This window comes from Myripristis murdjan, chromosome 20 (assembly GCF_902150065.1).
Source record: "Myripristis murdjan chromosome 20, fMyrMur1.1, whole genome shotgun sequence".
Classification (NCBI taxonomy): Eukaryota; Metazoa; Chordata; class Actinopteri; order Holocentriformes; family Holocentridae; genus Myripristis; species Myripristis murdjan.
This window is the reverse complement of record NC_043999.1, coordinates 25408037-25432490: the sequence shown is the minus strand read 5'-3', so window position 1 is coordinate 25432490 and position 24454 is coordinate 25408037. Positions and strand designations below refer to the sequence as shown.

The window sequence follows — 24454 nt, the reverse complement described above, 5'->3', positions numbered from 1 at the left end:
GCGTCCTCTCCTTGGCTTCTGTGGCAGGACAGCTTATGCTAACAGATTTAGCCACACAGCTAGTCTCCAGCTAACTTTGTATGCTAACAGCTATAGTTAGCGACTTGGTTTCAAGTACGTGGATGGATGGATGTACTTTATTGATCCCAAATTGGGAAATTCTTGTGTTCTAGCAGCAGATTGTCCAGACTTAGCACAGGAACAGTAGTACACAACACAAAATATACCTATCACACTAGAAAATATATGTCTGTGGAAAAATTATGAAACACAAGTAACAAAATAAATAGAGTGGATAAGCACAAATACTCTTAAAAAAAAACAAAAAAAACACTATATACCCAATCAGAGTAATAAAAAATAAGATATACTAAAATATATTAATAGAATATCTGTAGATCTTTCACATTTGAACCTTTGCGTACACTATATGTATAATATATCCGAAAAAAGCCACACACACACACACACACACACACACACACACACACAACACTCGTTTATTCCACAAGCCATCAGATGCTTATACACAACCAAGTGATAGGGTGTCCAGCTGGTCTGGCCCAAGTGTTTCTATTCTAGGATACAAGTGTTTACAAACTTTATTTATTTATTTATTTATTTATTGACAAATAAATGCATAATAATAAAATAGATGTATTATCATAACATAGGCTATAATTTCCATGAGATAGTCTCTGATGCCCAGTACTGGGTGGCAGAAATTGTCAGACTTGGTTCCACTTTATGGAAAACATTTTATATAATATGTAGTTGAACTTTTAATTATACATAGAACAATTAATTAATCAGTTGATACATAATTAAATGTACTCACACACATACATACGTGTGTGTGTACAAACTATACACATACATACAAAATACTAGCAAAAGTATATTAAATATACAGTTACACATAGGATAACACACTATATACTAATGCAGTGAGGTAAGGTAGGAGTAAAAATATGTTCAATTTATTAGTCACTGTTAGGACCCGATTCTTTTGTTGAATGCCCAAGGACAGACCGGAGTCAATCTTCAGCTCTCAGATATAATATTTATTTGGTCACATGTAAAGCAAAGCAGCGCTGGTCTCAGTGTGACAGAGCTCTCGCAGGATCTCAGTCAGAATGAGTGTCGATATCAGGAAATGATACATATTTATGTTCTTGGGCTTGGGCCTGCCCCGTACATAGGTTGGACTTTAAACGCAACCGAGAATAATTGGCCAGTTACCGGACATGGACAGGCCAACCACTGTCCATGCCTTGATCTCGGAATGTATGATGCTATGTGTATGTATGTTGATTGGGCGTGTATCTAATGCAATAGACCTAACAAATAAGATAGAGAAAATATGTCTGGTTCCAGCTTTGTTTACCTTCTGCTAATAGTCAAGCTGTTCTGAATAATACAAGAAGCATTGAACTTTAACATGCATTGAATACTGCAAGAGACAAGAACTATAAGGCCAATTATAACAGTCACATTAGCCAGGCTAAAGTGTATGGGTTATTGCTGTGTGATCTGTAATGCCACCAGTCATCTATTCTAGCGATTTGCATCAGCCAAATAGGCTACTGGATGCTAGGCGTTGCCCCTTTCAAAGCCATGTGTAGGTGCGATGCCAAGTCCTGTGTTAACAATTATTTCATTATCAAACAGACAGTAGTAAGCCAGATACTGAATTCAAGTTGGCTTGTTCTGTAAATCTGCTGCAGGTGATGTTTTGCAAAGTACTGATTCACCAGTGCTTCTACTGTCTGTAGCATGACCAACTTTTTGCAGCTTTTCTCTTAAGCTAAAACACTGCAGCAGTTCTATTCACTCCTTAACACATCCTAAGTCATCAACTAGTAAAGTTTGTGGTTACAGCTACTGTTTGATTACTGTGTAAACCAAGTGACTGCTTGCCATGGTGCATGGCTGACAAGTTTTTTCCCCTGATTACATAATTACTAGGATATTATATTACAGATTTAACAGTGTCACCATGTTGTTTGTAGGGGTGGGGAAATATCACTTAAATTCTTTTCTAATGAATTTTTTTAAAAATCAGTTTTCTTTATTACTTAATTGATCGCCTGAAACAGATGACCTAAGGAATTTGTTTGTAGCAAACATGTCATGCTAGGTTGTTGGCAAGGGGACTGAATATCACTCCAAAGTTAGGCTAAATTTTGACAACGGAAAAAACAGCACAGCTATTTTCAAAGGGGTCCTTTGACCTTTGACCTCAAGATATCTGACTGAAAATGGGTTCTCTGGGCAGCCACAGCTCTCCCCTTTGCACACATGCCCACCTTCTGCTAATCCCATGCAGTTTGGGCCACAAACCCTGCAGTCCAAAAGTGTTCTTTTGGCCTGTTGTAAAGTGGTGTGTTTGTGCAGACTGGGGCCTAAACACTCTTGGAGTTTCATCAGTTGGGTTTGACTGGAAAGCTGAGACTCTTGTGGATTCAGTGAGCCACATTTGATTCATGTGTGATGATGTTTGCCCCCATAGCAGCCATTTCACTGGAGTCAGACCATTTTTTGAAACTTGACATCATTGTATAAAATAACCTGTAGTGACCTCTAGGATAATCGCCACGTTGTGAAACTTTACATCCACAAACTAGAGGAGAAAAAGTAATAACCATAATATCGAAACATAATATTTGTGGAATCACAATATTTAAGAATCATGATACATATCGAATCGTCACCCAAGTGCCATGATAGTATCGAATAGGGAGGTAGACATGGCCTATTGTCCCAGTTCTGTCCTTGCTGCTTCGATTTTAGCTACAAAGCATTTCAGAAGCTGGTTAACATGTAACAGACTGGTATACCTGAAAAGACAGATAGGTGAAAGCCAGTATGTCTTTAACAATTTGCCTAATCATCCTAAATATTTAGATTACCTTAACTTCGTAGATTAATCGTTACCTGTGCTTTATAAGTTTGACACACTTGTCACGAGCCCTTGTCTAGTGTGCCATTCAAGCCTTTTACAAAAAGGAAAGATCTGCAGACTTGCCCCTTTGAGAAGTGGTGACATGCCTGAGAGCTGGACAATGTTTGCAAGAGATTTGATTTACAAAACTGGATAAGAAATGCCCGGCACTGGATCTCTGGGTTGTAGCTTCCCTCAGCTCACAGTGCAACTGGTTTGTGTTGTCAGGCAGAGCAGTGGTTTCTCAAAATAAAGATGTGTCATTAAGATTTAGGAGCACGTGTTGCTGAAGTGGCAGCATTTCAGTGGCTGTGACGGCGCGATCATTCACAATGTGCTCACAACGGATTTTCTTATTTTTACCAATGGAAAACTATTAGGTAAGAAAGCTGTTTGGCCTATTCAGATATAGAGGGAAAAACTGATTTGTGTTCCAAATGAACTTTATGGAAAGACTAATGATTGGCTGCCTCAGATGGTGCAAGCCATTCACTTTGACCTGCTACATGTGTGCCTTTTGCCTCCGAGTCGAAGCAAAGGTTGTTGCACGGCCACTTTGAGCTGCCGCGGCAGAGTTTGGCAAGTTGCACACAGGCAAACGTAAAATTAACGTGGGGCCATGGGAAATTGCAAGTTTTTTGGGAGTTGGCTCCCTAAATATGGGAGTTAGTTGTCCAAGGATCCAGCTACAAATAAAAGGTGGTTTTGTGAATTTTTAGGAAACTCTTTCATTTGATTGGGCTCATGCTCAACCAACATTTCTCTCCATATTCACTTACGAAGAGGAAACATGATGCCTTTGTAAATTTTGTGCTATTGGGTAACATTGTAGTTCAGTAAATGTTTGTACAGTTTTTCCTGTAACACCAAAGGAATAGTTCACCTAAAAACTAGATTTTCTATCATTCACTCACTGTCAGTTGTCTTGAACATCCCAACAAAGAAAGTTTAGTTGCATGCCTTACATAGAACAAAAGTTAAAAAACATCAACAACAACAACAACAACAAAAACAGTAGCTGTTTCTGTTAGGATGGAGTTTATCAGAAACTTTGATAAACAGAAGAAAAAGTGAATAAGAAAAAATTTTTGTTCAAGTATTCAGAGTCTTTGTGCACCGTAATCCAAGGCTTGACACTCCATTTGTATGTTCAGCACATCTCAAACCGGTATAATTATGGTAAATAAAAATGCAGTAGCCACTGCATGTGACTGGCCCGCATGTTGACTGAATTGAAGTTTGTCTCTGTCTTCACAAGTCCATGTCTAGCGGGCTAATGAAGAGTGAGTGAATTTGATTTTTTGATTTTTGATTTTGATTTTTGATTTTTGATTTTTGATTTGATTTTCCCTAATACTGGACTAGCCTCTGGGATTAGCTTTTATCTGGGGATGCACGATATTGGAGGTTTTGCCTATCTGATATGCCAATGTTTTCCAGCTCTTTTGGCCAATGCTGATACAGATACAGATATACACACATTTTTTCCCACCTAATTGCAGAGAACATCAAATCTCTCCTGTAGTGGAATTAACATTTTATTATGTCTGCTCTTATTGTGAAGGCCCACTGGCTGATGCAGACATGCAGTACAATGCTTTCCAAAATGTACACATTCACCGGGCAAAATAGGAAAACTACTTCAGCTTAGGTCATGTAAAACAGTGTTTCCCAACCTTTTTTGTCTTGTGTACCCCCTGAGCCTTTTTGTCAGACCAGGAGTACCCCCTCACTCATACGTGGCTACAGGGGGCGGGGGGGTAAACAGCAAAATTTCACAGAGTAATTGCTGTCTGGCACGATTGTACATTTCTCTCTGAACTCTCTTATGCTCCTTTGAAATTTGCCATTAAGTGCTGAGCCCTCAGCATGTTCATAGGTTTTAAATAATGCTATTAAAAGCAATAATCCTAATTTCTTTACTCACTGTTCTATTTCCACTACAGTCCATCAAAGTAGCTTTACAAGAACTAGAAACTCAAAATAAGCTCTAAAACTACAGGAAATACCTTGAATAATCCAACTACATCAAACTATTCAAAAAAATTTATTGTAGTGTCAACAAAAAGAAAGCAAGATATGGCATCAAATAGTGACATACAGTATATGTTTGAGCTGTACACTGTCCCTTTTAGAGCAAATAAGAAAATGAAATGAAACTGTGCCACAAAATAATGCAGTTTAAAATGCAAAAAATAGATATCTATCTAGAGACAAACTCAAAATATCAGTAAAATATGAACTATTTCTTACATTAATATCATGACAGACTTTTTGAAAGAATAAAAAGCTCAGTATTTGCTCCTCCTGTGGTCTGTCCTCTCTCTCCCTCACTGTCCTGAACTCGCTTCAGCTTGTAAACAATCATTAGCTATTAGCTTAAACAGAGAGCTGAAAGAGGCAGGTTTTGGACCAAGCAGGGGAAAAATATCGCTTTTCATATTACAGCCTTGTGCTTGGTGAACAAGTGGTGTGATAAATGACTCACTGGCTTTCACTTGAGGAGGTTTTCTTGCTAGTTCAGGCTGCTGCCTCTCAGGCTGACGGACTGACTGCTGCCGCTCTGCCGGGAGCAGGATGCGGACCAAACCACTTTGAGGCATGGGGGAGGTCATAACTTTTAAACACTTAAAAACCCACTATTTTACATTTATAATTAGCACCGCTTGCATTGCACTTTCATTGAATATTACTATATTATTCAAAATTTATGGATGGAGGGGTCTTGTCCCCCCCAACACCCCCGGGATTTCCGCCTATGTTTTCACGCACCCCCTGCAATGTGCTCGCGTACCCCTAGGGGTACGCGTACCCCCGGTTGGGAAATACTGATGTAAAACATTCCATATTTATTTTTAGACCTATTTAACATTGCTTTCAAACAAAACTGTAGAATTCATCCATCTGAAACAGGCTTGGTTGATGCTTTGCCTGAGAAAATCCTGACAGTTGCCACAACCAGGGCAAATTTGATGTATGTCACATATTGGCATATCACATTGGCAGAACTCTCCATTTCAGATACCAATATTTCATTTCTAAAGCCAGTATTGGCCAATACTGATGTCATGCTGATATTATTTTGGCGTAATTGTGTAATTACAGTAATGTAACAACACTCTTGAAATCTCTTCTTTTTTTTTTTTACTTTAGATTTTTTTTTCTCTCAGTAAATTATGGTTCATGCTATGTCCATCAGCATTTGTAACCCATTCATTGCCACTGAGGGTTTAATTGTCCCCACTAGTTACCTCAAACCTAGGGAACATTATAGATCCTAGGCTAGATGATAAGAGTTGCCTTGCTGGCTCATATTAGTGCTGTACATGTGTGTACATGTTCTTTTAAAAGCACTTCAACACATCATACATTCAAACTATTTTCAGAGAAAAACATTCTGATGAAAAGTGAGCTGGTGAGTGAGTGTAATAAGTATAGCTATACTAGATAACCTGTAGAGTCATAGCAGTATAGAGAACTAGAAAGATTTAAATTATTGGATATTTTCAACTAATAAACAGCTGTTACACTGAAGGAAAAAAAGTCAGTTTGTTTAGTGGTTTGCTGTCATGTTCCTGGACAGCTTCCCTTTCAGCTCGGTTCAAAAGAACAAAGCTCGCAGATAGAAAAGGAAAGGATCATGGAAGGTCAACAAAAAGTGGATGCCTGCTGTTAAGAGTGACCTGGTGCACAGAGAAAAAAAGCTACAGCCTCAAAAACAATTGTCATGGAGCCCCCCCAAAGAAAAAAACCCTGAAGTGCCCATGCAATTTGTCAGTTGTGGTGTTAACACAAATTTCACAAGCACATAACTCTTTGACATGAAAATTAGTAAGAAATTATTGAAACAAAATCAAATAAAAACAAACAAACAAACAAACAAAAAAACACCACAAGATAATTGGTAACATTATCAGAAAATTACCAAAAAAGAATCAAAGCAAGAAAACTATAGTAATGATAATAAATATATAAGGCATAGTTTGTAATGCTAGAGTGGCTCGGTGTATTAATTCTTTGTGCTATTATTGGGTCATCACAATTGTTGTTTAAGTGAATCACCCTCCCCCACAGGCACTAATGCCACCAATTAATTTTAGCCCAAGACAGGTTCGTTTACATCAGCAACATGAAATGAAATCACTGAACGGATGAAAAACCACTCTACAATTTTAGGTAGCCAACAAAATAAATTGCTCTCTCCTCCATGCATTAAAAACATAGTGTGTAATCTTTTGAATTAACAGATAACCCTCTTCATGTCACAGTTGTGGTCAGTACTAGTTGCTGTCTTGCAAGTTGGGTAATATAACGAGACACAGACAGAGAACATTGCAGTGTGTTGTCCTGTGGTCCTGTATGGTGAAACAACATTAGTGTCACATCACTAGTTCCAGTGTGACATAAATGCCATTAACTTACTGTTGACCACTAGGGTTGGGTACTGAAATGTGGTGCCAATAGGCACCGGTTCTGATGTAAACGGTAGTAATGAGACCGAATAAGAATGAACATTTCAGTGCCTCATTTCGGTGCTGGCCGCAGTGCTGCTACTCCGCACACTTGTTGATCAGAACTGATAGTGAGAGGATCAATAAAGATGCCGAAGGCAAAACGCTCCAAGGTTTGGCTACATTTCACATCTAAGGAGGATGCAGACTCTGTGTCATGCAACAGATGCCTTAAAGCAACGTCCTGCAAGGGAGGTAACATGTTGAATTTAATGAAACATCTGGCACACATGCAGTTTATTTCAAAGCCAAACAATGCACCGTGTTTGATAATCTACATCAGCGGACCACAAACACCAGTCCGCGGACCGGTACCGGACTGTGAGACATTCCCGACTGGGCCGTGCAGCCCGACTGTAACCCCCCACCCCCCGTGGTTGCGCATAAATGGCACAAGTTTATTAGTACTGTATGTTACTTGTATTTATATTGTTTAAATATTTAAGTTAATATTATGTTCAATATTAACCCTACTGCAGAGACCCTATTTTAGATTCGGATGGTGAGGTGGAAAATAAGTCAAATAAGCTGTTATTCTTTGTGTTGCTTGCTGCTGTAGCCTGCCAATGTTTTCATGAATCATGATTGTGCTGGTGTTACCCCCGGCCCCTTGAACTTTGTTTTTGATATTAATATCATTAAAAAACATGTTTTTTAAAAATTCTTTTCACGTCTTTATTTTTTACACCAAATTAAATATAAGAGTATCAATAAGGGTATCGATAAGTACCGGCACCGATAAGCGGTATCGGTATTGGTAACGATACTGTGAAAATCCTAACGATATACATCCTTATTGACCACACATTCAGCTGGTGCAACAAGCAGCAGGACTCTCCCACAATGTCCAGGGGTTTACATGTTCTAGAAGAATCTACAAAGCCGACCACATCCCTGTTGAGCCAGGGCCTGGCCCGGTAAATCAGATGCACTGCTCCAAATAAAATCAGTTGTGCCATATTTAGTCTGCCATTATGTCTCTGGACTGTGTCAAACCTGTTAAAGAGAAAGATGGACAGAGAGACAGTGAGAGGGTAGAGCGGGATGTAGAGAGGAAACAGAAAGAAATGAAACTCAGCTCGTAGACAATCTTGATGTAGTGACTGCTTTATCATAATTGTTGGTGGTAGCTCTGACTCTACCTGAGATCTGCCTCATGGCAAAAATGCTGATGCTTTTATTGGCTTTATGAAACATAACACCGACTTTGTTTATATGTATGCATGAGTAACCTGGCTCTTGTTCACACTATGGTTTATGAGGTTACCTCTAATACAGGGGAGGGGTAGGGGGGCAGTCAGTAGTCAGCCAGCAGCCAACTACTGTGACTGGACTTGGTGATTTCTGTGTTGTTTTTTTATCTTCCCAACCACTGAGATACATAATAACATCAGCCAATAATATTAAATTAAGTTATGCATTTTAAATGTGTCACACAGGATGAGCAAATAAATTTTTGTGTTTGTGTTGATTGCCATCCAGCTGCAGAAGGGCCAGAAGACGGACTACTTCCCTGCCGCAGGGCTGGGTTTGGGGGAATGTACAACCTCCCATCCTCCTGGCCAGAGCAGACGCCCCAGTCGACGAGCCACACAGAGGGAAGGTGAGTGAATGCAATACCCATACCATACACAATCCAGATTCAGCTGCTGCTTTTTGGTTTATCAGCCACAGCAGGTGGTAGATCAAAAATTTTGCCAGCCTGTTTGATTTCTGAGCTGTTGAAGTAGTTTTTTGAATGGACTGTACATGGATACTTGCCAAAGGGATTGCTACCTGTGTTTTCTAATACTGAAATTTTATTCATATAGCACTTACATGAAAAGAGAGTTTACAAATGGTTCATCATCTAAGGGTTCTGATGGTAAAAGCACAACAATACATGATAATGTTTCCCCTGCATTTTTGGACAAAGCAGGGCCGTCTGTCCTTCCATTTATCCATTTGTCAACATGTCTTGAAAACCACTGGGTGGATTGCTGTCAATTTTGGTGATCTCATGGCCTTTCCGTAAGCGTCACCCTCAGGCCAAACTGTCATATTTTCACACAAGATATCATTAATTGATTCTAATCATGGATTGCCATGATATTTGGTCAGTGCATTCATATTCTTCAATGGAAGATTCCTCTTAATCTGATGACTTGATCACCTTTTCTCTCCACCATGTTTAAGCCAAATGTCAAAGGTCATATTTTAATCTATTGGACAGATTGCCATGAAATTTAGACAGCATTCATGGTACCGTAAAGATAAACACTGTCAACTTTGGTGACCTCATGACCTTTCCTCAGGCCAAAATGATGGTCCACACTAGTTTCCCTAACTATGACAGTGTTTCCCTTGGTTTGGTATTGATCCCTACCATGGAAGGATGGAACAACATATTTCTTTAAAGCTGATTCTTATATCTTCCCACCCATAACAGCTGGTACAGACAGCCATATGCATTTTTGCAAGAATCACAGCACAAATGCAGGTGCAGCGTCTTAGTCCCAGTCTGTCTTAGGAAAATTGTTGTTTTTTTTATTAAACGACGGACTGTCAATTTTACCTTGTTTCTACTTTGACAGTTGTATTTAGTGACCCGCTCAGAAAAAAAGGTCACACAAATGCCAATGTCACAATTATGGGCATGGGGCCTGGCAGGCTATGTATAAAACAACTGTTATGTAGTAACTTGCAGCTGCTGACGAGAGGTTTGACTGAAAATGTTCTTGTCGTAGCAGTGGTGGTATAACACCTGTTAAACCCCTCCATGTGGCATGTTATAAAGCCAGGATTTGAATCATGGCAGCTCATGCCACCTTGGATCCCGTCCTGCCAGCCTGTGTTTCCCCACTAGGAGCTGGCCTCACGCCTCCTCCAGCTTCTCATGTTCCTCCCGATTGCCTCTCTCATTTTCCTTTAGATTTCTCTCTCCGCTGTCTTTCTCACTAAATGAACAAAATCCTGCATGCTTTACCCGCTTACAGAAAAAAAACGAATTATCACCTCTGTCAGCATCTGATACCTGATAGTCAGATGATGGAGATATATCCATATCTATCTATCTATCTATCTATCTGTCTATCTGTCTATCTATATATCTATACACACACACACACATATATATATATATATATATATATATATATATATATATATATATATCTACTATATCTACTATTTACATTGTAGATTCTAACTGAAGGAATCAAAACTATGACTGAACACATGTTGAGTTATGTACTTAACAAAAAAAGGTGAAATAATTGAAAACATGTTTTATATTCTAGTTTCTTCAAAATAGCCACCCTTTGCTCTGATTACTGCTTTGCACACTCTTGGCATTCTCTCGATGAGCTTCAAGAGGTAGTCACCTGAAATGGTTTTCACTTCACAGGTGTGCCTTATCAGGGTTAATTAGTGGAATTTCTTGCTTTATCAATGGGGTTGGGACCATCAGTTGTGTTGTGCAGAAGTCAGGGTACTACACAGCCGACAGCCCTATTGGAGTACATATACTACATATCATACATATCCTTGAGTGTGTGAAAGTGTTTCAAGCAAACCTCTCTTTGTTTCCATTGTCCTTCCAAACACAGATCTTTTGGTCCTGTGTCCGTTACATTTTTGGAGGCCTGCACATAAGTTACAGCAGTAGCCTCTGCAGCCTACACAGGAGCCACAGCCATCATCAGCATAGTGGCATAGCCCTCTTTCCAGCAAACTTCTGATGTCAACATAACACATATCGAGTTAGCTAGCACAGGTCTGTTCTAGCCCTCTTCAAAAGAACTGAAGTTGTGACTCCGCTTATTATATAGCTGTACTAACTGTGCTGTTGCTCTCTGCTGTTGCAGCGGTGCATATAGAGGGGATTGTGCTCAGGGGCATCTCTCGGTCCAGGATAGACAAGGAATACAACTTTGAGGTAGGTAATACACACACACACACACACACCCACACCCACACACACACAGAGAGAGAGAGAGAGCTCTGCTCTGTTGTATCCAAACCTCAGGACTTGTTTGAGGCGCAGAAATCTGCTTGAAGTGTCTTCTAGGAGGATGGAGTGTTTTTCTGCATCAGCTGTAGTTCAGCAGGATTTTGAGTACTAAGCCCTGGTCAGTCTGGCTGGGTCTAGTTTGGTGTAGTTTTAGTCTAGCTACTGGGCACCACACACACACTCAGTGTGGATGAAAGAGGCAGTGGGAACGGAGTATAAACATCCGCTAGAGTGTTTCCTGGGACTCCCAGGAGAGAGAGACAGAAACTGTGCAAGAGAGAGCATGAGTAAGAAGTGTGTGTGTGTGTGTGTGTGTGTGTGTGTGTGTGTGTGTGCATGTTGTTTGAGCTATTCAGTTTGTATATGTGAGTGTGTGCTAGTGAAAGTGCATTGAGGATGGTGTTAGTGTGTATATGTGTGTGTGTGTGTGTGTGTGTGTGTGTGTGTGTGTGTGTGTGTGTGTGTGTGTGTGTGAGAGAGAGAGAGGGTGGCTCCCAGCCAGAGGCGTTGCTGAGTCTGGAGCAGGCGGGATACTGCTGGCTGCTTTCCGCTCTGCTGACATCTTCCTGTCTGTGTGCATGTGTGTGTGCACTCAGCCTCGGGAGATGGCCAGCTCTCTGGGCATTAGTGTTTTATTATTTTGAACATTTCCCAACAAGATTATGGATTACAGAATAGTGCACACAAATACGGCGCCATTTTTTATTTAAATCAAGAGACACAAGGTCATTTTCAGAATTCTTTTATTCATCTTCTTGTGAAAACAGAACATGTTTCCGTTAGCTGTGCATCAGGCTTAAGTTAGCTTACCCAGTGTAAACAAACTCTTCTGCCAACGCGGTGACATCAGTGAACGCTACAGCTGTTGCCTTGGCAAGATGAACCACCCTCAAATACAATAATTTGCTGTGAACCAAAGGTCCATGTCAGTTCTAGCCTATTCAGTTTCTATGGGAGAAACTTGCTCTCAATTGACTTTACATTTGTGTGGTTGAGTATCCCTGTATTTTCAGCTTATTAATGAGTATGAAAATAATGCCCCAAAGTTGTGGGTGGTGGGAAGCGCTAAAAACAAAGTCAACAGTTCAGTTCAGTTTTCAGTTTTCATATGATTCTAAGCAGGAAAAAACAAGCCCTTAGGAAGGCAAAACTGGATACAGGGAATTAGACGTGAAATGCTGGGTGTGGGGAATTGTTGCATCCTGACACTCAATATATTCATTTGTGTAGCAAGCATTTTGTCCCAGGGAACTCAAATATTCAGTTCAGAGTATAAAATTTGTTATGTGGATAAATCTATATGGATTCATACTGACTCATGTTAGCTTGCTGCACCTAACCCATCCAAAATCATAGCTTATTAGCCCATAGCTAATAAATGTAATCAACGACAAACTGACTCTGTGTTGCTCTGTTGTTTCAGTCCAACTATATAGAGCTTTTTTAAGAACCTCTTCCTCTCTAGTGGACTTAGGGTGAAAAAATAACCCAAGACATGCTGAAACTAGCTAGGTACAGCTATTTGGTTATTTGGTTGCTCTGATCTGCACAGATTTCTTCCCTCTCCATTTGACATGGCTTTTTTGAGTATGATGCCTAGTGGAATGAACCATTTTTTATAGGCCAAAACTAACATAGAAACACACGATGCACAAACACACATTCTATGTCCGTTACCTGCCTTGATCTATGTAGTCTCTGTGGGTCACAGCTGAATCAGAGCTGAGATTTGCCCCTCCACCTCACCTCATATTAGCCAGGTCATCAAAAGGTCCTCGCCGCCTACACCATGCCTTCTGCCAGACAGACACCATTCATCTCTTGTAGCCTGCTGTTGACTTGTAGCCCAGCCAAAATGACCTGGAAATTAGAAATTTGGCCGTGTTTTGCCAAGTACAAATGTCCACTGTGCATTTGGGCTGCAGTGGTCTGGCAGGAAAGGAAGTACTTAAGTGCTGTAGCTGGCAGAGACTCACCATGCAGAATACATGATGGATTGAATTCGTCTATATAGTTGTCTGTTCCCCCACTTCAAAATAACCCCTTCGTTGCACCCAGCACCCTCCACCCACTGATTTCTGAGTCCCCAAACAACCACAGCTAACTGGCTTGCTGGTACTATCTTTCCAGTCTGTGAACAAAAATGGATACTTTCCAAGAGGATTTGGACTAAGAAAGATCAGGGGAAAGTATTGTACACAACTACTCCACCTACACCCAGCTCACTTGCTGTTCCCTGGCAACTAGAAGTGGGAATCTTTGGCTTAACAGAGATTCAGTTTTATTAACAGTTCACTAGTTGGCAATTTAATAATGATTTAAATTTTGTTGTTGCTTTAGCCGAACAACAATTTGATGATGTAATTTTAGCCAAAAATTTATTTCCAATAAATAAACATATGAAGTAATGTAAGATGACAGAATTACATAAAAAATATTCATTCTAAAAAAATTATTGCAGTTAATATAGAGCTGGGAATCTTTGGCCACCTAACGATTCGATTCGATTACGATTATGAGTGCAACGATACGATTATAAATCGATTATCGATGCATCTTGATGCATATTTTTGTGATTGTCATTGCATCATTTTTCAGACAATTTTTTTTTTTTTTTTTACTGTGCGACAACTAAAACAAGGTGTGAGAGAGCATGGCCTATACCTTTTAAAATAAGTGGGTCAGGTACATTATTTTAATGTATTATTATCAGTGCCGGTTCTGCCTTTGTTGGCGCCCTAGGCGAAATGACTCCCTTGCGCCCTTCCATGTTACTACTACGGTCGGGTTGGTTGAAAACATCGGGCGAGTGCGGATCATTTATGAGTGTACCACGTGTCTGTGTGTGTGTGTGAACGGGAATGACAGGGAGAAGGAGCGCTATGCAGAGATGAATGAACAGAACAATATTTATATTTCAAAATCGCGTTGGGAGGAAAAAAAGCGGACTCAATTTGTGGAGCTTGGTGTTGATTGTCGCGCTGCACCACACACTGGTCTATGTATGGGAAACACTGATTTGTAGTGTATGATTGAAATGAACGCTAAACAATTAATTTACTGTTATTTACTGTAATTTTGTGTTGCCAAAATATTTCAGTGTTGTGTGACCTAACTTAAACACTGTTTGGCTCTCATCCAGGTCTTTTGTCCCTTCCTCTTCATAAAATACAAAATGTTTCCAACCACTCGCTTTTAATGCAGAGGGTGCCAGTTTGATGTTTCTTTCAGCTTTCAGCTCGTTCAGCCGTCTTCACGTGATTGTTTTCTATTGTGTGCATCTGTAGTTGTCCGGCTGGATGCTGCTCTCTCACACGATGTAACTGTCCGGCTAGACACTGCTCAAATACTTCAGTTCCATATTTTTAAAATCATTTTATAAGCATCGATTATTGACATTAATGCATTGATGCCGGCTCGCCCACGTCCGCATCGCGATGCATCTAAAAATCGATTTTTTTCTCGCACCTCTAAGTTAATAGTATTCTGTTAGATCACCACAACTTTGGGCTTTTTTTGAATGATTCTATTCGAAGGATTTCATATGGATTCAGGCCTAAGTCAGAGCAGCTGATTCTGTTGAGTTCATTTAGGCGATAGAAGCATTTGATAAGCAGAATTTATAATTGATTAATCATAACTAATTATTATTTTTTCTGTGTGGTATTGCAGCTCAGTGATTGGCTCCCCTGTAGCTCTGTTCCAGAGCAGACAGGGGAAACTGTCAAGAGAGGATGGGGTTATAGTGACTGACTTGAACCTAAAATCAGATGATATGTGTCCGACAAAAGTAAAGTTGAGTTATTTTAGTTTTTACTTTGTTTGTTGCAATGTGAAGGGCAAGTTCTTAGTGTCCTCTGAAAAGCTCAGCATACTGTGGTTTAGCCAGTGGCACTTGAAGTCAGGCCTGGTATTTTTAAGTGAGTGTTGACACAGTTTACACACTCATGAACACGAGAACCATTAGTCTATAAATGTTGCGGTTTATTACAATGTCCAGTTCACTTCCACTCATGACTTCCTTTATTTTTAACCAGTTTCTTCTAGATAGCTTGTGGAGGTCTTGCAAGGGCCTCTCTTTGTGTCGCATGTCCACCCAGTAATACAGAAGAGTGTGAGAAGTACAAGTTCAGGCAGAAACAAGACAGTTTTTCCAATTAAATAGACATTGTTTGATTATACTTCTTGCTTTTTTCATTTCCAAATTGGCATAGAATTGGGTGCAATTCTAGATGTATTGTACATTAAAAATTATGGCAGATGTTTTTGCTTTTGTCCCACCTTTCCTAGTTCCAGCAAACACATCACTGTTCTCATCGTGTGAGTGTTAACAGTTCAGTCAGACTAGTTACTCTTGAAAAGCTAATGATTGTGCCCACTGCCAGAATCACTAATCAAACCTGTCAGATAGCCACTTGACAGTATGGTGTCAAGCTGCACAAAACACAAGAGAGAGATTTACAGTGAGCTTGGCTATTCCATTGGCAAATATCAGACAAGGATCATATTCTGAATTTTACCCAGTGCTCTGTGGCTTTTGTGAGAGTAACTGATATCATTGCTTCAGTCAGTGCAAATAAGCAACAAACCACTGGTTTGTTCATAACCATTCAAACCATAACACCTAACCTATGTTAGCAGATGGTAACTTGATGACTGGTAATGTTAGGTATTTACTACTGGAGTACATAACTGCAACGTGGTGACTCACTGTATCTAAAATGGGGAGCAGAGGAAATACAATTCCACCAGGACACATAGTCACAGCATTGTTCAGTGTTAAGAAATCACTGAAAAATCTGACTCAGTCTGAAAAAGTTTACTCATTTGGATAGATTAAGCCATATGATACGAGGAAATATTTTTGTTTGTTTATTTATTTATTTATTTTTTTACACCTGTCTAATAACTGTTTATTCGGGCAGTAGAGATTATCTAAGGCACAGGCTTTCAAACTTGATATTACCCCTGGAGACCTTCATATGAAAAATACTCAGCTTTGTGTTAAGTCTCACACTGTGAGATAGCATACTTTGAGAAATAAATTCAAACTGGTGAAATTAAAGCTTAATGTTAAAATAATACTTTTTATATTAGAATGATATCTAGCAAATAGTGAAACTGGACTGTTCCTCATTTGGCTGACCCCCTGCAAGCACTTCAAGGACACTTGGGGGTCACAGATCCCATTTTGAAAACCAGTGGTATAGGGGCCAGAAGATTTATGACCCACATGCCAATCTTTGACCGTAGCACTGCCTACCACTGAGTTTGCAGGGAATGCTGTTCCTCAGTACAAAACATTGGGACAAAAGGCCCCAAAACATGTCCTTTTCAACAGTCTCCCACACTTGTTTCACTAGACACTTACTTACTACATCTGATCATCTGTAGCCTGAAACTTGAGTATAGTGGGATATTAATTAGTTAGGTGAAAGTTGTGTGGCTTATAGTAAGTTCAGGTAATCAGAGAGCCATTAAATGTGAAGATGTAGATAATGCTGCCACGCCCCATCAAGTGCACTGTTGTATTGAATAAGCCATGTGTGTTTCAACTTGCCTATTTTAATCACTTTATTGGATCAGCTCTATTAGTTCAGATAGTATTGGAGAACGGTTGTCCCTGTGCACTGAGAAGTATGTAGTTCTACTGTGAAGCAACTGATGACGATTTGAATACTGGCAACAAACAATGTGAAATTACGAGAACTATCCCTCAGCAGTGGTCAAGTGTTTTAGGGCAGATTACTTCAAAAATTAACCCTAACTAAGCATACACAGTAAGAAACACTAATTTGTATGAGAAAAATTCAGTAAGACAGATGGAGAGGAGAGAGTAACAGTGCTGTTAGCTTTATCGAGCTTTGCCAGACAACAGTGAGTTGCTCCCACTCTCCATCTGTTTGTATTGGACCAAACCACTCATATACACACATACCCGTACACAGTATGCATCCCTTATCAGATGAACAGGCATGCATCATCTTGCACAACACTGACCATCTCTAACAGTAATGACCATGACACTCTGTCCACTGACCACCCACCCGTTTAACCTTGTGTTCGCTGATGTTGCTTTGGCGGTCATTGTGCTTAAGGAGGTATTATCATCTTTGCTGTGTGCCTATTGTCAACTCATAGCCATTCACAGCTGTCTACGTTTGTATTTTTGGCACTCTGTTATCCTGTTTGTAGATATATTCCATTCCAGAGATTAATCAAAATAAGGAAGGCAATCAATAGTAATGAATTAGGGAGTAGTTTGAAATGTCAAATTAAGTTGGATGAAATTAAAGTGCATGCACTTGCTAATGCAACATTATGAAGCTTAGTTAAGTTTCAAAGCAGAACCTCAGAATATAGCAGGTGCAAATGATGCATGACTTCAGTTATCATATTTAGAAACTTCATGAAGAATGAGATATGTCTAGAATGTGGATGAACCGAAATTATTTACTGTGCTTCTGTATTTTAGAAGAATACTTGTGGTGAAATTATGGATATAAACAATTATTTGCCAGAAAAATTTGAACAGACTCAGATTAAGTCTGCCAAGGAAGTACTTCAGAAATCCATTGAGAGTGTATGTAGAATATGGGTCTGATGAATTAGAGAGCGTACATTGCCAAAAGGATTTAATAGTCTGGAATCATTATACAGCATATCTTAAGCTGTTCAACAGGCCTTGACACTGGTAGAAGAAACCTAACCCTAACCCTGGAAGAAAACCTGCACATGCTTGGCTCATGGTGGCACATGGCCGAGAATCAATGGCATAACCCAGTGTCTTTTCATTTTTCATCCTGTTGCTTTCAGTTGTCTCATTGTTGTCTATGTAGTGATGAGTGTCTTGTGCTGTGTTTCAGGTGAAGTGGTCAGACTCTTCGTCCAGTAGTGTGACCAAAACCCATCTGGAACTGGAGAACTTCCTGCTCAAGGTACAGTGCATGAGCCTGCAGTATTTACTACACGCCTCAGTACATTGTTGTCCATGTAAATTTGATGGCTGTAGGTTTTTGCCTGCTTGTTTGTCTTCCTTCACAGAAAAACCTGGGCTCATTAACTCAGTTGAAAATGTTTTTAGCAGCAGGAATCAACAGGAAGTGAGGTGAAGCCTAGTTTTGGTGTCGCTGCCACTGAAGGTAGTGGACAAAGGCAGTCTATTTTAGGACAGGTTCTTCGGTTCAGGCTAGATTTAAAGCAAGACATTTGAGGTTGAATTCTCAAACTCAAGATAGATATAAATTTAAAGCCAGATTCTCAGGCTAAAGGTAGGTTCAAAGCCAGATTCTCCATATTTGAAGCAGGATTTGAACATGAACAGAGTTGCAGTCAGATTCGTGAACCTCAATTTGAAGCCAAATTCTCAGGCAAAAAATAAATTTGAAGCAACATTATCAGGCTAAAGCTTTATTCAAAGACAAATTCTTTGGTGGAAACCTAGATTTGGTCAGTTTCTCAGGCTAAAACTAGATCTCACACCAGATTTGTAGACATTTGTTCTGTTCAGTGTACATGCTCTCTTCAAAGGCAGATGGGGAAGGCTTCTCTTATGCAAACTGTTGTTACATACTGTTTTTTTTTTTTTTTTTAATTTAATTTATTTCTCTTTCTGCAGCTTCCTAAGGATCAGTGTACAGACTCTTTTGAGAAGGGCATCCTGAGACTTCTGAACCAGGGAGACCAGTATGAGAGCAGGGAGGTGGAGAGGAACCTCAGGTAGGCCTTCATTTAGTCTGGACATATATATAAAAATGATATCTCATATTTTCAAACTTCAAACTGTAGCCTCCTAGTCCAAAGTATTTCATTCAGCATACCTTACATGTACTACTTTATTTTATATTAACCATTGATTTTTGTATTGGTGTAGATGTACATGTAAATGAAGACTACGTATGCAAAATTTCTTCAGCGTACTCATTTGGTATAGAAATAAAATCACATTCTACATTGTCTACAAAACCCAGTCAACACCAGTTGCACACCTTTTGAAGAGTACTACAGGTAGTGACATCACCTGGCACCAAAAGTCAACAAGTTTAGCCAAGCCTAGTTGAATCTGGACCATCACAACTGGTTAAATCACTGAAACTAAACAATTTCTACTTTGCTATTTCACATTCCTAACGTGCATATTCGTGTGTATGTCTGCCACCATGAAATTCCACAAGATCCAGCATGGGGTGGAGGCAACATTGTTTACTGAAAAGCTTTGTTGTGTGGCTCATATCTATCAAACATGTGCTTTCCTGTTGTGGTAGGGGGAGCCTCATTCTCTAGTGCCCCACTCTTTTGTGGGGTCCCCCAGGGGTCTCTCCCGGGTCACTTACCCTTTTCCATTTATACGCTCATTCTGATGCACTTACTCCACAGACACTGATTTTCACTGTTATGCTGACAGCACACATCATAAAATCTGGTGTGCATTTGCCTTTAGTTGTCTCACAGCATGACTTTGTTCCTTGTAGTCAAGAGCTGCCACCAGTGAGAGATGTTCATGCTGTTACTCATAATGTCAAGGTGTACAGTGAACATACCTAGAAAACTATCAAAACAGAGTGCACAGCTGTGTGTGGAATACATATTTTCTCAGATGTAGACATGGATGTCCCCTGAGATGTTGTTTTCCTTCGTGCTCCTGTGGAAAGGATATCTTATGATGCACTTAAACAAAGACAGAGATCATTTAATGCATTTCAAAATGCCATTATAATCATTAGTAATAATCATCATCACATCAATAACTGAGCACAATGTGTTCAATACTAACTGCCTCATCTTTGGAATGACAGCTCGAGTTGTTGAGAACAGAACATCAAACATTGAGAAAGTCTTGAGGCAACATTGTGGAGAGGTTTCCTTGACAGGGTGTGTGTGTGTGTGTGTGTGCGTGCGTGCGTGCGTGCGTGTGTGCGTGCGTGCGTGCAGTGACGAGGTGTGGCTGATTGCCAGAGCAAACTATGCCCCCTCCTGGTACCATGCAGTCTGACACATACGCACACACACACACACACACACACACACACACACCCTAGTCTCCATCAGATTCGTTTTTGTGAGAAATGAAAGTGCTGAAAGAGAAACTTAACAGTCTGTACACAAGCTTTTCACCAATGATCCCTGTTTTGTCAGTTTAAAAACATTGTGGCCTTAGACTGACATGTGAGAGACTTGCAAGTTTAAGATTAATAAGTCCTGATTCAGTTTCTTTTCCTGACATGGTTATTACATTTTTAGATTTGTTGATACCTAGTACCGCTGGGCCAATTTTGTAATTAACTTAAAACAATTGGAACATACAACCATTATACACTGCTATATATTCTGAACCAAATCTAGAGTGGTGACAACTTGTTCCAAAGCAGTGTTCTCATGTTAGTGGATGACATGCTGACAGTTTTTACTAAGAATCATTGTTTTTTTTAAGGATGTGTAGATGACACTTGTAAATGTTACCATTATATGAGTCACCAGTGAGATATAATTGGCTGCTAGCATGTGCTGCAAAGATCCAAGGTCAAAAAATAAAATGTCTGTTCCCTCTCAGACGGTATCCTATTCTTATCATTTTGCCATCATGCTTATGTCACAACCAGCTTATTTAACTCAGGAAAGTGTCTAGACTGCATGGAAGTTATTCAGACGTTGATGACCCATGACCCTTGGTTAAAAAAGTAAAAATTGCTAACACTACTGTAAGAAAGCTGAAAGTCAAATATAGATTTTTTTTTCCCCCCACAATGACAAGTGTCTAGTGTAGCAAATAACAGACTACAAATCTTACGCTTTTAAGTGAGGCAGCATTGTGAGATTTTTTTTCTGGCAGTGGAAAAAGGCAGTCGGAACTATATGAAAGTCAAGGGGTTCAAGACCAACATGAAATGGCATTTTGAGAGTCTCTTGCTTGCATAATTGGAGTCATAGTTTATCCGGTTGAAACGGGATGATAGAGCAGGAATGTGTGAAAGGATTATTTAAAAGTTTGAGGTGAGTATAGCAAGCCTAAAAAGCAGTTCAGAAGAATTGGATGCTAGCCTGTGCAGTTTTCCTGGAAAAGTATTGCCAAATTCATAGAAAATATGATAAAATTAAAGAGTTAGAAAATTTCTAGCCTTTTCCAGGAGTCAGACAAACATTCTTCTCATATTCTCTGTCTGTTGCTCTTGCTCAGGGAAAGGTTTCTCTCTGCTCCTCCAGTCTTCAAGCAGACCAGACGGGTCTGCAGCTTCTTCAACTGTGACTCCAGCTACTCTACAAAACCAACCTGCTGCAGATGTGAGTATCAAGCTGAACCAATTGCTTGACTGTAATGTTTTACACAAGGTTTCAACAGTGACCCCTGCTGCCCAAAAACAGTATTTCATTAAAATAGATATTCCAACATAGATTGTAACTGAAATTGCAAATGTCTCAAGAATTATTTCTAGACTTTACATCCATCACTGAAGATATACCACAGAAATAAGAGATCAGTAGATTTTTTTGTAAGTTATTGGTGGTTACCTCACCATTCATTCATTTTCCAAACTGTTCATCTGAAAGGGTCGCAGGGGTTGCTGGAATCCATCCCAGCACTCATTTGGCGGAAGGCAGGGGAACAATCTGGACAGGTTGCCGGTCCATCACAGGGCAGACAGACAAACAAGCACATTCACACACATATTCACACCTAGGGGCAATTTGGTATCTCCAGTTCTCCTGTCTTGTATGTCTTTGGACTTGGGGAGAAAACTGGAGCTCTTGGCAGAAACCCATGCACAGGGACAACACGCAAACCTCACACAGAAAGGACTCTGGCCGATGGGCCAGGAATCAAAAACACAACGTTCTTGCACCACTGTTTCGGTGGCGGTTACTTCACTAGTCCTACTGGGTGTACTAGGAATTTGAGGACTGCACATATGTTTTCATATGGCTGGTTAAAGAATGGGTTCAAGGAAAACTGATTATTTTATTATATGATTGACACCCCTTTCTGATATCAGATGGATAGACTACGTCTACATGCACACCAAATTCCTGTATTATTTGGAATATGCGCAATATTCCGGTTGCGCATGAGTCATGTAAACACGCACCGAACCCGATTAAGGACATAGTCCGGTTGGAGAATTCTGAATAAGGCCCCTTGCATATGCCTGTTCCAACCGGAATATTGAGGCATGTAAACAACTTAATCGGAAAATGCCCCATACTGGAATATTCAGATACGTCTGCGCACGCTCGCAAGGAATCCTGGGGCGTCTTTGTTGCTATGATTACTGCAAGTGGGGAGAACGACATGGCGAACAGCATGGCGAAAAGCAGCAAGAGCCAGGAGACTGCAGTCTGCCTTCAGCTAATGAAAGACTTAAATGTCATGGAGTATATCGATGGGAGAAAACACAGGAATAGCAACAGAAGAAGACTTCTTCTACAGAAGAAGAAGAATACTTCTTCTTCTGTATTTCTGGCAGACCATACGCCTATATGCGTGCTGCTGCCCCCCGCGGCTGAGTGTTGCATTACGTAAGAGAGTGGAATACGCCGAAACACGGGAACATGCCAAGTAACATGTAAACGGAATATTCCAGTTGCCGCAGCGCAGTTACCTTAACTGGAATATTGACCCGAACCAGAATATGGTGTGCATGTAAACGTAGTCATTGATATGTAGATAGGTGTAAATGCAAATGAATTGTCGTGACCTAGTGATGCTGTTTGGGCTAGAACTTGCTGCTTCAGTGCAAAAAGTTGTTTAGTATCATCATGAACTGTGTCCTCCCTACAGGTAACCGCCAGCTCGGAAATGCCTACCATAGAGACTGCTCCGATGCTTCCAGCCAGGAGGAAGGTGAGCAGCAGTGGGCTGAATTTTCAGCTACTGATTCAAGGGTTTTCCTCGGTTCAGAAGAAAGTCCCAGGGAATCTGAAGTCAAGATCTAATTTGCTCAAGAGATGAAAACAGTTTGCTGTGTTGAAGACCTAACATTTGCAGCCACTGTTGATTTACATCCATGTGTGATGTACTGTTTATATTAAATTTCAACTTCTGTAGTCTCTCTGAACAAAATAACCAATAGTATGTAGTGCACTATGTTAATTATGGATGTGTGTAATAATGTCAGCTGATCTTGATATATTACAGAGATAATTCATCGGGTTTGAAAAAATGTGATATTATTTCACTTCCCTCCCAGCTGTTGTGTAGGACAGTAGTGGTGCTCTCTTCCTCTCATTGTTACTGAGTGCTGGATACTGGCTGGATGCTCCACATGCTAACTGTTAGCCTCCTGCCATTGAGGTTTAACCTCACTTCACAAGTGACATTTTCAAAGGCAAAAAGCACGTACAACTACCGAGTGCACATGGGTGATTATTTTGCTCAAATTAGAGTTCATAAATGTGTTTTTCCGTTAAGATCCGGTAAGTACTATACTTCCTGTGTCACCTGTAGATTGCTTGAGTTTGCCATCGTTTATTTTCTTGATTGCCCTCTAACATGTGTACATGTGTTCAAACATCTCCGGAGTACTAAAAGATAGCTGGCAAGTAATGTTGTGGCTAGCTTCTTCTTATCCTCTGCTGTAGAAATTCTGTAACTTACCATCAAACTCATACTTTGTTTATTTAACTAACTGAGTGGATTAAGGTGGTTATTTTTAAGAACGTTTGCTAGGGAAAGTTAGTATTTGGAGTAACCAGCCAGTATCCAGCACTCAGTAACAATGAGAGGAACATAGCACCACTACTGTCCAACCTAGCCTAACAACTAGAGGGTAAGTGAAACAATATCAGCTTTTTCAAAATGGGTGAACTATCCCTTTAAGACCCACAAGCAATGAGACATCTCTGACACTTAGAAAAGCTTTTATTTGCTACTATAGGATTAAATGTCAAATAGAGTTGTTGTTTTTTTGTGGAATAAGATCACACAGTCATTTTTAAAGCCTGTCATTTGTGGCATCTGAGCAGTGATTTGCTTCCTTCATGCATGTTACAGAGTAAATGGGTCACTTGTGAGGA

General features: G+C 40.0%; 1 protein-coding gene across 1 annotated transcript in view; it reads left to right on the top strand.

Annotated features, from left to right (window-relative positions):
• The window catches only part of zcchc2 (zinc finger, CCHC domain containing 2), a 42002-nt gene that overhangs the window by 1220 nt on the left and 16328 nt on the right, over window positions 1-24454 (top strand). The window contains exons 2-7 of the mRNA XM_030079093.1: window positions 8938-9058; window positions 11301-11371; window positions 18313-18384; window positions 19065-19165; window positions 21621-21724; window positions 23220-23282. Of these exons, the coding sequence (XP_029934953.1) occupies window positions 8938-9058; window positions 11301-11371; window positions 18313-18384; window positions 19065-19165; window positions 21621-21724; window positions 23220-23282 (532 nt within the window). The remainder of the gene's footprint in view (window positions 1-8937; window positions 9059-11300; window positions 11372-18312; window positions 18385-19064; window positions 19166-21620; window positions 21725-23219; window positions 23283-24454) is intronic.